Below are 12,724 nucleotides of genomic sequence, written 5' to 3' on the forward strand. Positions count from 1 at the left end.
GTACAGCAGTAAAGAGTGAAGTTTATCAGAGCACAAGTCACATGACTGGGGGCAGCTGGGAAATTGACAATATGTCTAGCCCCATGTCAGATTTTAAAATTAAATATAAAAAAATCTGTATGCTCTTTTGAGAAATGGATTTCAGTGCAGAATTTTGCTGGAGCAGCACTATTAACTGATTCATTTTGAAAACATTTTCTTTCCCCATGACAGTATCCTTTTAATTAAAGGAGAAAGAAAGGCTAAAATTAAGTAAGCTTTATCAGAAAGGTCTATATAGATACACTAATAACCCCTCAAATTGAATGCTGCTCTGAGTCCTCTGTCAAAAGAAACACAGAATTTCTTTCCTTCTATTGTGTACTCATGGGCTTCTGTATCAGACTTCCTGTTTTCAGCATAAACCTCCAGGGCTAGGGCTTGAGCATGCTCAGTTTGCTCCTCTCTCTCCCTCCTCCCCTCCCTGCTGTAATCTGAGCTCAGAGATATGAGTGAGCAGGGAGAGACTCAGTCAGGAAGTGATGTCACACCAAGCTAATATGGCAGCTGCTATCCTAAACAAACAGAGAGCTTCTGTAGCTGTTTACTAAGGTATGATAATGCAATCTTTAGAATAAATATAGTGTTATAGCTTGCACTATTGTGGTCAATCTAATTAATAGAAATGGTTTCCCCAACAATGCAGGAGAGGGCAGGAAGCAGAGCCATAATACAAGTTTAGACCTTTGTGCAAGAGAGAAACACATGTGGAAGAACACAAACTCTTTTAGGCACGGTGATTAGAACTTCCTAATAGAAAGGTACTAGCTGTCTTTTCACATTGGAGACAATATTAGCCATATGGCCTCAAACATGAATTCATTTTATTTCTGTGTTTTCTTTATATGCTTTGAACAGTTAACCTTTACAAAATGTTTCTAAAGTAGCACACTGCAAGAAAAATGGCTTTTTAGCCGATTTTTGTTTCTAGCTTAATATTTAAAGATTTAATTACAGAAAAGCATTAAAACAAGGAAAATTAAAGTACCGTAATTAGTTTTTGGACTTGGACTGTTGGTAAAACAAAACGTGTATACAAAGCAATAAATCATTATGGTGGTATATGATTTGAAAATGCTGCATTCTGTGTTTGTGCTTTTACAATGCCCACTTTCTGCCATCAACAGTTATTGGTTCTGATTACTTTAAAATGCCAGGTCTTGTCACCAATCCACTAAGGTTTCTATAAGGACAGGAGTGCTTTGTAAAGGAAGCAGCTTTATATAAATAGTAAACAGATTTTAAAAGGCTTGGGAAAATAGCTAGCAGTTGCTAGAAGTGCCTTTACATAAGCAGGGGAAACCCTTTTAAACTGGAACTTTAAAAAAATTCAGTAGACAGTTGAGGTTTTCAAATCAGACCACAGAAACATAAAATAGATAAAACAAGATTCTAACCTTAGCATTTTCTATAGTCTTTGTTTCTTTGGTAGTCTTATTCTGGGACTTGGTGACTGCAAAAACAAAAAACAAACAAATAGATTTTAGTTGCAAAACAGGTATGGGATCAGTTATCCAGGAGGCTCCAAATTATGGAAACGCAGTCTCCCACAGACTCAATTTTATCTAAATAATCCAAATGATTTCCCTTTTCTCTAATAATAAAACAGCAGATTGTATTTGATCCAAAACAAAGATATAATTAATCCTTTTTGGTGAAACAAGCTTATTGTGTTAATTTAATGTTTACATGATTTTCTAGTAGACTTAGTGATACGGACACTAAAAATTTTATTTTCAAAATATTAATATACATGATCAAGTTACCTATAGGTCATGTTGATCTTTTTTTGCAGATAGTTCTGCTTTTAAAAATAATTGTTACTTGAAGTTCCTAAACCTGTTTTGTCAACCTGACATTTAGATTTTCTAATGCCAACGGACTCCTGCTGCACAAATATGGCAGCCTCCTCATAGGGAAAAAAAAAAAAAGTAATGTAAAAGCACCAGGCAGATACTTTTATGGCTAAACTATAAATAGCATTCAAAGATAACGTTAAGATATTAAAAAAAGTTTATTTTCTGGTGTCAGGATCTCTTTAAGGCATGAAAATCCAAATTACAGAGAGATCAGTTAACTGGAAAACCCCAGGTCCCGAGCATTATGGATAACAGGTCCCATACCTGTACTATGTACAGTATGCCTTGCAGTTATCTAGTATGTCCAGGGGCACTTCGCCAATGAGGCGACTTGAGACTGTCGCCTCAGGCTGCAGCGCCCCACTAGGTACCAGGGGCGACAAAAATGCCGCTCCTGGTACTTTAAGAGCCGAATTTCCGGTTCTTAAAGTACCAGGAGCGGCATTTTTGTCGCCCCTGGTACCTAGTGGGGCACTGCAGCCTGAGGCGACAGTCTCAAGTCGGCTCTTCTAGCGCAGAGAGCGCAGTTGGGCTCTCTGCGCTAGTGCACTGGCCCTCTCTGCTGCCCTGGTGGACCCCCCCAGACCCAAAAAGGTAAGTGCATGGGGGAGGGGGGGCGGCAGCAACTGCTGCCGCCTCAGGCGGCGGAGGGGCCAGGATCGCCCCTGAGTATGTCAAATGTAAAAGCAACTGTATTTAGACGGAGTGCAAGATCTCTTATTTACCAACATATGTTATGACCCCGTGAGCCAAGAGATATTAGCCTTTCAAACTGAAAAAACAGGTCTGTAAGCTTAGTACATACCAACATTATTTCTGAGAGCAGGTTTTGTAGTAGAAGTTGTAGTAACTGCAGCTCTAACACCTCTTTGAGAAGGAGCAACTGGGAAAAAGAAGAAAAACAATAAGACTTGCATAGAATAAGCTACTCATGGCACAACTACATGCCCATTGTCCCATTTTAAAATATTCATCCTGATCAGCATCTCAGTTAGAGACCAAATTACAGCATTTGTTGTAGGATTTGCTTAAAGTCTTGGGACAGTAACAATAAAATACTGAGAATGACAAAAGGTTTATATAAACGAGCTGCTGTGTAGCCATGGGGGCAGCCATTCAAAGCTGAAAAATGAGAAAAGGCACAGAAAAAAAATTTAGACATTACCTTTAGTTACAGGTTTCTTTAGGGCAGAGTTCTGTCCACATCCTTTTGTTATGCCCCGTTCAACAGAAATCTTGCTCGAGTTAAGAACAGTCTGCAAAAACAAAAAACACTAAGTGTATGGACTATCCTAGAATAAATACACACAGATAATTATGAAGAGGACCAGCACTCCGTTTCCAAAACACAATAATTTATTGTAATGTCACAGTGTCTCCAACGTTTCGGCCCACTTTGGGGCCTTTAATCAAGGATAAAGTGCTGTGTGTTACATCAAACATTTAAATACCCATAAACCCTCCAAAAAAGGCGCCAAAAAAGTCATCATTACTTTTAAAGTGATTTCTTATGGATTTGACACATGGATATTTCACTCACGAGACTGAGGTGACACCTAGTGGTGGATTTATATACTTTTAATGGCTGATATGTCTTTCACCTATCTTCAACATGGTTTTAATGTTTTACACTAATTGAATAATTTTATTGTTAATGATGTCATTTTTGGAGGGTTTATGGGTATTTAAATGTTTGATGTAACACACAGCACTTTATCTTTGATAAAGGCCCCAAAGTGGGCCGAAACGTTGGAGACACTGTGACATTACAATAAATTATTGTGTTTTGGAAACGGAGTGCTGGTCCTCTTCATAATTATCTACATATATACATATAAAATTTAATAGCACATAAATCAAGAACATACTGTCACATGCTGGGTCTTGTTGGTTTTGTTCCCTGCAGGCTCTGCTTTAGCCATAGACCTTGTAATTCTTGGAACAGCAGGGGGAGCTTGCTGAAAAGGCAGAATACTATTATTGTAAGAAATACAGCATAACCAATTCTTTGTATGGCCACACAGATAAAAAGGGCACCATACCTTCTCCTTTGGTTTTATTTTGGCAGTAGGCTGAGAGCCCCACACTGGAAGAATGGTCCCATCGGATTTGTAAGTTCCACATTTAAAAACCCCTTTGGCTGCTTTTTCCCGTTGCTCTTTTAGTTTTCTCAGCTGCTTTTCCTCCTTAAATCGCTGCAGCATATCACGACGTTGATTTAAGTGCTCTTTGGACTTGCCGACTATGTATAAAGAGAAAATAGACCTTCATTTTTTTCAGTCCTCTCTATGCTCATGTCATAAAATATTCTCAATGTGTTTGCAAATCAACATTTCATAAATAGGCTTTGTCAGACATTAGATTGAAGATTGCCGTATAGTTCCCTCTTTAGGGACAGCCAGCATGCTAAGTTTATATGTATCTATATACAAGTATGGGACCGGTTATCCAGAAAGCTCGGGACCTGGGGTTTTCCAGATAATGGATCTTTCTGTAATTTGGATCTTCATATCTTAAGTCTACTAGAAAATCCTCTAAACATTAAATAAACCCAATAGGCTGGTTTTGCAAAAATTCTAGATATTTCAGGTTGAAATCTATTTTACCCCTGTCTAAATTTCAAACCTTATTGGACAAGATAATTTGTAGAGGTAAGACTAAAATTAAACTTTAAGGTAACAACCATAAATGCTATGTTTGGAAAGGCATCAACAAGGACTATGAAACCACCACCACAGCAGGCACCATGTTGATTAATTGTAGATGTTTATTAATACCAATAGGAAGGCTGCAGAAAACGGAAAAAACAATGTTTCCAACTTAGAATTAAAGTTAGTCATATTTCTAAAATATGTCAATACCCCATATCTTCGTATCCGAGAAAACAAAATAATCAGGTAGATTTATTTTCTGCTTAAACCATACTCGTGTTGTATATTGGTGTGGCTATATAAATACTATCACACAAACATTTCAATTTAAGAAACATATGTGCTGGAAATGTAACCCCTAGTTTAACATGTATTCATCTGAAGCAGCTTGACGGGGCAAAGGGATAACATTGCCATTGATTGAAGTAGGTTTGAGCGAACTTACCCAAAGTAGTTTCCTGTGCTTTAAGAATGGAGCTTTCATTGGTCTCCTCCAGAGGCGGAAGTTCACACTCCTTCAGCACTGAAACATTGGCATCTGCCAGTGACAGCCCCCTGCATTTTTTAAACTCATTATGCCGGCTTTCTTTTTGGGTTATGGATTTACGACGAGCAACTTTTGCTCTTAAGTTTTCAATGCTCAGATCCTTCTTATATCTACCAACAAACTGTGTTTGGGTTTCCATTTTTGCTGCAACAATGTGGCTCGCGCCAAAACCTGAAATGCAAGGACAAAAAAAAAAATGTTACATTCAAATTTCTCCCTTTTCCAATTTCCAACGCAGCAGGTAGAACAGAGCTCACAGTGCGAGCAGTCGTAGGACTGTGCAATGGACATTTCATCCTATGCCTACACCCCTTCATTCAGCAGGTTACACAGCACATGATCTATCCATCCTGTTCTACTCATACCACCTTTTGCATCTTCCACTTACATCAGGTGTGTTGGGTTTAGGAAAATCTTACTAACCGGCTTCTTTCCTGCATACAGCTGAAAATGCCATCTTCTCAGGCTGGGTGACTTAACTAGTTGTTTGAAGGTGAACAACCCCTTTGTTTTCAGATAGATCACCAGAAATAATGACTTTTCCCCAATTACTTTCCATTTTCTATGTGTCACCGTTTTTATAATATTAAAAGTGTAAAGAGTAATTTTTCACCTTCTAAAGCAGCTCTGTGATGGGGGGGAAGCGCCGACCCTCATTGATATTTAGTTGATACATTTCTTATCTGTGTCCCTGCTGAGCAGAATCCCTGCTGTTAGAATTGATACAATAGTTGCCAATACTCCAGAGATGCTGCTGGGAAATGTATCAACAAAATATTGCAATATTGTAACAGTTTAGGGCAAGGCCAGACGTGGCGTTTTTAAAAGAGAAACGCCCGGTGTAAATACGCCAGTGAAGCCACACGCGACCATCAACATGCATTTTTCATTGTTTTTCAGCACGTAGGTTTCTTTTACCAACATGCACTACTCATTAAGAATTTGGACGCCATATTTAAAATACGCTGAGTGTTTACGCAAAGTGTGGTTTCAAACATGCAGATCCCATAGAGTCTATTGATTTGGTAGTTTCTTAACTTATTCTGCTGAAAAACGCCAATACTGGCGTCCTGTGGCGGATTTCGGCTTGTAAGCGCCCTGTGTGAATTGCCATAGTGTGTTTTCCATTAGTTTCAGTGGTAGTGCAGTTTATGTGTATTTACGCCTGGCGGAGCTTTTTTAAAAACGCAGCTGAAAAATGCCATTTCTGGCCTTGCCTGAATTACTGAGCTGCCAGACTGAAACTTAGATTTTGGAAAAACAGCAAAAAAAATAAATAATGGAAAGTATTTATTTCTGTGGAACAATAAAACAATAAAAAGTCTATTTCTGGGGAACAATCTGAAAACTGAAACATTTAAAGTGGTTGTTCACCTCCAAATGCTTTTTACAGTTCAGTTGGTTTTAGATAGTTCAGCTGAAATAAATTATTTTTCCCAATTACTTTCGATTTTCTATTTGCGATTGTTTTGCTAATATTGAAGTGTAAAGTTTCATTTTTCACCTTCTAAAGCAGCTCTGGAAGGGGGGGTCGCCGACTCTTTAACTGTTTTAAATTGTTACGTTTAGTTGATATGTTTGTTATCTTTGTCCCTGCTGAGCAGAATCCCCGAGTTTCATTAAAGGCAGCCGTTAGTATTGATACAAAAATTGCTAATATTCCCCAGCTACTGCTGAGAAATGCAGCAACTAATTGTATCAACTAAATGAAGCAAATTGTTCAGATGCTCCTGGATCACTGAGCTGCCAGACTGAAACATTCAACTTTACGCTTCAATTTTGAGGAAACTGTAAAAAAATAACAGATGGAATGCAACTGAAAAGGTGAACAATATGATGCTTATATTAAATGGGTGGTTCACCTTTAACTTTTAGTATGTTATAGAATGGTTAATTCTAAGCAACTTTTCAATGGACCATGATTATTTCTTTTTTTTAGTTAGTATAAACATTATTGTTATTGAATTATTTGCCTTCTTTTGAGCTTTCAGACGGGGGTCATCTAAATGCTCTGTGAGGCTACACATGTATTACTTATTATTACTTATCCATCTAGCCAGGCCTCGCCTATTCATATTCCAGTCTCTTATTCAAACCAAACGCGTGGTTGCAACCAGACTGCTGAAATTACAGGAGAGCTGCTGAATAAAAAATTAAATAACTCAAAAACTCTAAATAAAAAAAATTAAAACCCATTGCAAAATGTCTCAGAATATACTGAAATTTAATTTGAAGGTAACCAACATTCATACTCTCAAAAGTTTCCCTTTAAAACCACAAGCACAGGTCACCTCAAAATTCGCTCAGAAGCTTTATTGAAAAAAACAAATAGAATTTGCTTTATGGAGTGCCACAGTCCATAAAGCACCCAGTGATAGGTTCCATGCCACTTTTAGAGTGCAACATAAGCTTAAAGGCACAGATATGCTGTAATGTCATCTGGGAACTAATCAGAAAAAAATACAGAACAGTAATGCAGTCCTCATATTGAATAATTGAGTATGAAGCATAAAAGTATGAGCAAGTGGCCACGCGCATCCCCCTAAAAACCAGTCTGACATAGCTGCTTTATGAAGAACATCAAAAGGAATCAAATGAGCATGGGCCAATGTCAGTGCAAATCTGATTTAAAAACAAAACAGCTTGAGGTGGATGTGGAATGTAAGAGATGGAGGCGAAAGGGAATGTCAGCAATACAAAGTGGCCAGTAAAGGTCTCCCCATAGCAATTATTAACCATAAGTCACATGCTGCACCCCCAAATGTCCCTATTACAGAGTTGCCAGGTTTGCGGTTTTCCAGCCAAATTGGGCTACAAATTTAAAGCAGACGGATTTTGAAAGTACAAACTAGCCAAGGTACGGATTTGGGCTGCTTTTTGGGCCTTTGGCTGGTTTGTACTTTGAAAACCAGCCAAAGTTTTTTCTTGCCCTAATGTGCCGAGCCTACGTCTCCCAATGCATGTTGGGTAATGCAGTTTTTGCTTAACAATTTGCCAAGTTTAATGCAATACTACAATACCCAGCACGAATAGGACTGATTTGTGTAGAAGTCAAGAGTTACCAGATTTTGGGCTCAAGTATACAGATGTGTGTGCTTCAACCACCTCATATAAGTTCCTTTCGGTCAGAGTTCAAAGCAGCGTACAGGCCCTTGCCATGGGCCAAATATACAGCAGAAGAGAGAAAAACTGCAGCACCTCGTTTGCAAAATGTGAGAATTTATTACAAACGGTCAGTAACAGGCAACGTTTCGGGCCTGGTCTTGCCATTTCCCAAGCCTTTCTCTCTTCTACCAGATTTTGGGCTCTGCATCTTTTGGTGACTTTAGTCAATTTCAAACAATTTTGGGGCAAAAATCTGCTAGTCACTAAAATGTCTAGAGGTTGACCGGTTTCACCAATATTTATTGAAATTGTATATGTATTAAAGCAGGAGTGATGTTGTCCCATTATGATCAACATCCATAATATGACTGTTAGCATTCTGTTCCATGGAAAATATTACTTAAAGATTATTTTGATTTGTGAGAGAATTTATATTGCTACATTTAACAAACACCTATTTCTTATGTAACCGTAACGTAATAAATATCGGAGTGAAAAGAATGAAACAGGAGGGTGATTCAGACAAGCTGTTTGTTGACAGTGTCTTGAGATCTACTGATCATCAGCTAATGTTCTACTGGTAGATTCTGATCTAAATTTTGGGCACCCCTGTATTAGGGCCTTATTTCCTGAGCCCCCCCCTCTGTAGTTACGCCGCTGGTGATAGGCAAATCTTTCCCATTTTACTTCATGGAAAAATTTGTGAAACAGTGAAAATTTGAAAAAGGTGTATTTTCACATATGTTTCATTTATTTTTTTAAACTTTTCACTGCACAAATTGTGCTATTTTGGGCAACTTTTAAAGTGCCTCTTGGCTAGTTTTGGGCTGGTTTTGTAGCCGACTTTGGCTGGTTTTGAAAATTAAACCTGGCAACTCTGACAAGACAGGGACCAGAGAACATCTATAGGGAGCTCTAATAAAGGGCTATTTTTAAAGATAATATTCTTTTTCAGCACTTATCATTAATCCATGTACCATTAGCATAGAAATGATATTAACCATACATTTACAATACTATGTGTTATTAATAGGGAATAAAGATAAATATATAGGAAGGTCAGTGATCCCAATGTTATTAATAGGGAATAAAGATAAATATATAGGAAGGTCAGTGATCCCAATGTTATTAATAGGGAATAAAGATAAATATATAGGAAGGTCAGTGATATGATCCCAATGTTATTAATAGGGAATAAAGATAAATATATAGGAAGGTCAGTGATCCCAATGTTATTAATAGGGAATAAAGATAAATATATAGGAAGGTCAGTGATCCCAATGTTATTAATAGGGAATAAAGATAAATATATAGGAAGGTCAGTGATCCCAATGTTATTAATAGGGAATAAAGATAAATATATAGGAAGGTCAGTGATCCCAATGTTATTAATAGGGAATAAAGATAAATATATAGGAAGGTCAGTGATCCGAATGTTATTAATAGGGAATAAAGATAAATATATAGGAAGGTCAGTGATCCCAATGTTATTAATAGGGAATAAAGATAAATATATAGGAAGGTCAGTGATCCCAATGTTATTAATAGGGAATAAAGATAAATATATAGGAAGGTCAGTGATCCCAATGTTATTAATAGGAATAAAGATAAATATATAGGAAGGTCAGTGATCCCAATGTTATTAATAGGGAATAAAGATAAATATATAGGAAGGTCAGTAATCCCAATGTTATTAATAGGGAATAAAGATAAATGTATAGGAAGGTCAGTGATCCCAATGTTATTAATAGGGAATAAAGATAAATATTTAGGAAGGCCAGTGATCCCAATGTTATTAATAGGGAATAAAGATAAATATATAGGAAGGTCAGTGATCCCAATGTTATTAATAGGAATAAAGATAAATATATAGGAAGGTCAGTGATCCCAATGTTATTAATAGGGAATAAAGATAAATATATAGGAAGGTCAGTGATCCCAATGTTATTAATAGGGAATAAAGATAAATATATAGGAAGGTCAGTGATCCCAATGTTATTAATAGGGAATAAAGATAAATATATAGGAAGGCTAGTATTTTTTTCCAGAAAAGGTGACAACCCTACTTGAGGCAGAGCCAAATCATCACTAAGGAATTTAACCACTTTCTCCAAAACTTTACAATTCGTGGGCAGGACCAGATCCGATGCAAATAAATCCGCTGTTGGATGTAACATGTGGGACAGGAGGGGGATTTGTTTGGTTAAACCCTGTGTAACAACATCATATATTACTAATTACTTAGACTTGCCCAACAATAAGGGGTTTCTCATTTATTCTATAGGTCTCCTTTAAGCAAAGTAACTGCAAAAGTCCCAAAGCAGAAGCTTTCATTGTTTAGAGTAAAATACTGGACATATTCCCCATGTCACCCCCAATAGGAGACCAGTGGCCCAGTCTATAGAACAAGTGGAAGGCACCTCATGAAATGACCTATATGTGTAGTCACTGCTCTACATTCATTTCCCCAGACACAATAAAGGCAACAAGCGCTACTCATACACTGCTCTCCCGCCATGCCGGATACAAGATTCCTACGGCTTTCCGAGAAGCTGACAGAAATACAGACACCACCACACCAGATAAATATACGCGGAAACGAACTCACCTCTGTACCCACAAAAAACAAACCCCGATCACCAAACTCTGTGACGTTTCTGATATTCCTACGCCTTTACACTCCGGTCGCGCAAATTCAAATCACCGGAAATCCCTGCCGATTGGACGCGATATCGTTCTAAGACTGGCAGAGCCGCATTCCGGCGTCCCATTGGCTACTTCGTCTCAGCCAATTGTTGATTTGTGGGATGTACTCTCCGCGCCGGAGGCACTGATCACGTGATCAGTTAGGCGCCATTTCATTGGCTGGCGCGTAGTAACGTTAAATGAGTGTGTGAGGAAATGCTGTCACTTTTTTTTAAGGGATAAAGGGCGCCATTCCTTGTTTTTCGTGAATGTAATGGATGGCTCTTGGGCTGAACAAAGCTTTTCCGTTTTGTTTCAATCACAGGACAGCCTATAGCAAAACTATCTGGGTCTATTCAGGTTCCTTGTTTTGGCTGTGGAACCAACAAGCTCTTACTATAGTGAGAGGTAGTGGCTACTGGGACCCCAAGTACAATGTACTGGCACCTAAAGTATCTCAAGGAGAGGGTGCATATATATCATATACATTATATACACTGGGGCTCATTTATCAACACTGGACAGCAACCAATCAGATTGCTGCATTCATTGTTCTACTTGCAGCTGGCTTTAAAAAGCTAATCACTGATTGGTTGCTATAGGCAACTCATACCTCCCAACCGTCCCATTTTGAGTGGGACAGTCCTGCAGTCCCTCATATGTAGTGATATGTCTCTCTTTCATCTGCTGCACTGAACTGCCAGAAAAAGATACAACGTTTCTAACTTTATTGGCTCTTGGCAGAGAGCCCAGAATACATACTTAAAGGAAAACTATACCCCCAAAATGAACACTTAAGCAACAGATAGTTCATATCATATTAAGTGGCATATTAAAGAATCGCACCAAACTGGAATATATATTTGAGTAAATATTGCCCTTTTACATCTCTTGCCTTGAGCCACCATTTCGTGATGGTCTGTGTGCTGTCTCAGAGATCACCTGACCAGAAATACTGCAGCTCTAACTGTAACAGGAAGAAGTGTGGAAGCAAAAGACACAACTCTGTCTCTTAATTGGCTCATGTGACCTAACATGTATGGTTTGTTGGTATCTTTGTGAGTACAGTGAATCCTACGATCCCAGGGGGCGGCCCTAATTTTTTAAAATGGCAATTTTCTATTTAGGATTACCCAATGGCACATACTACTAGAAAAGTATATTATTATGAAAATGGTTTATTTACATGAAGCAAGGTTTTACATATGAGCTGTTTTATGCAATATCTTTTTATAGAGACCTACATTGTTTGTGAGGTATAGTTTTCCTTTAAAGGAGAAATCAACCTGTGGGGAAAAAACCCTCTACCCCCCCCACTACAGGTACACCTCTTTTTTTCCTCCCCCCAGGCAAACTACCACCCGGGGAAATGCCCTATACTCCATACTTACCCCTCAGTGCAGATTCTTCCAGCGAAGTTCTACGCGTCCATCTTCCGGCTCCTCGGTAAGCTGACTGATAGAGAGGCAATTTCTGTGTAATTCCGCACATGCGCAGTAGTCACAAACTGGCAAACTGCTCCAACTGCGCAGAAAATACAGATCTCTCAGTGAGCTTACAGAGGAGCCGGAAGATGGAAGCGTAGAACTTCGCTGGAAGAATCTGCGCCGAGGAGTAAGTATAGAGTATGGGCAGGGGCGCGCTGCCAATGAGACAAGTTGAGAAACTTGCCTCAGATGGCCCACCGGAGAGGTTTCCAGGGGCGGCAAAAAGTTGCTCCTGGTCCCTTTAAGAGCCGAATTTCCAGTTTTTAAACCGGAAATTCGGCTTTACTAATGCGATTGCGCTCTCCGCATTAGAGTTCCTGCTTCCCCTCCCGACGGGTAAACCGGGGAGGG

The 12,724-nt window shown here is 38.6% G+C and overlaps 1 protein-coding gene across 3 annotated transcripts in view; it reads right to left on the reverse strand.

Annotated features, from left to right (window-relative positions):
- Positions 1–10,966, reverse strand: part of dlgap5.S (discs large homolog associated protein 5 S homeolog) — a 33,462-nt gene extending 22,496 nt beyond the window's left edge. Inside the window, exons 1-7 of one of the 3 annotated variants that reach the window (XM_018232268.2) lie at positions 10,810–10,966; positions 4,995–5,267; positions 3,941–4,140; positions 3,767–3,856; positions 3,064–3,154; positions 2,704–2,781; positions 1,437–1,492 (exon numbers count right to left, since the gene is read on the reverse strand). In XM_018232268.2, the coding sequence (XP_018087757.1) occupies positions 1,437–1,492; positions 2,704–2,781; positions 3,064–3,154; positions 3,767–3,856; positions 3,941–4,140; positions 4,995–5,235 (756 nt within the window). In that variant the 5' untranslated portion in view covers positions 5,236–5,267; positions 10,810–10,966. Of the gene's footprint in view, positions 1–1,436; positions 1,493–2,703; positions 2,782–3,063; positions 3,155–3,766; positions 3,857–3,940; positions 4,141–4,994; positions 5,268–10,703; positions 10,735–10,809 lie in introns of those variants that run through there. The other 2 variants (XM_018232267.2, XM_018232269.2) reach the window with 2 other exon arrangements.
- Positions 10,967–12,724: the final 1,758 nt, after the last annotated feature.

The sequence above is a fragment of the Xenopus laevis genome, chromosome 8S (genome assembly GCF_017654675.1).
Source record: "Xenopus laevis strain J_2021 chromosome 8S, Xenopus_laevis_v10.1, whole genome shotgun sequence".
In the NCBI taxonomy this organism is placed as follows: domain Eukaryota; kingdom Metazoa; phylum Chordata; class Amphibia; order Anura; family Pipidae; genus Xenopus; species Xenopus laevis.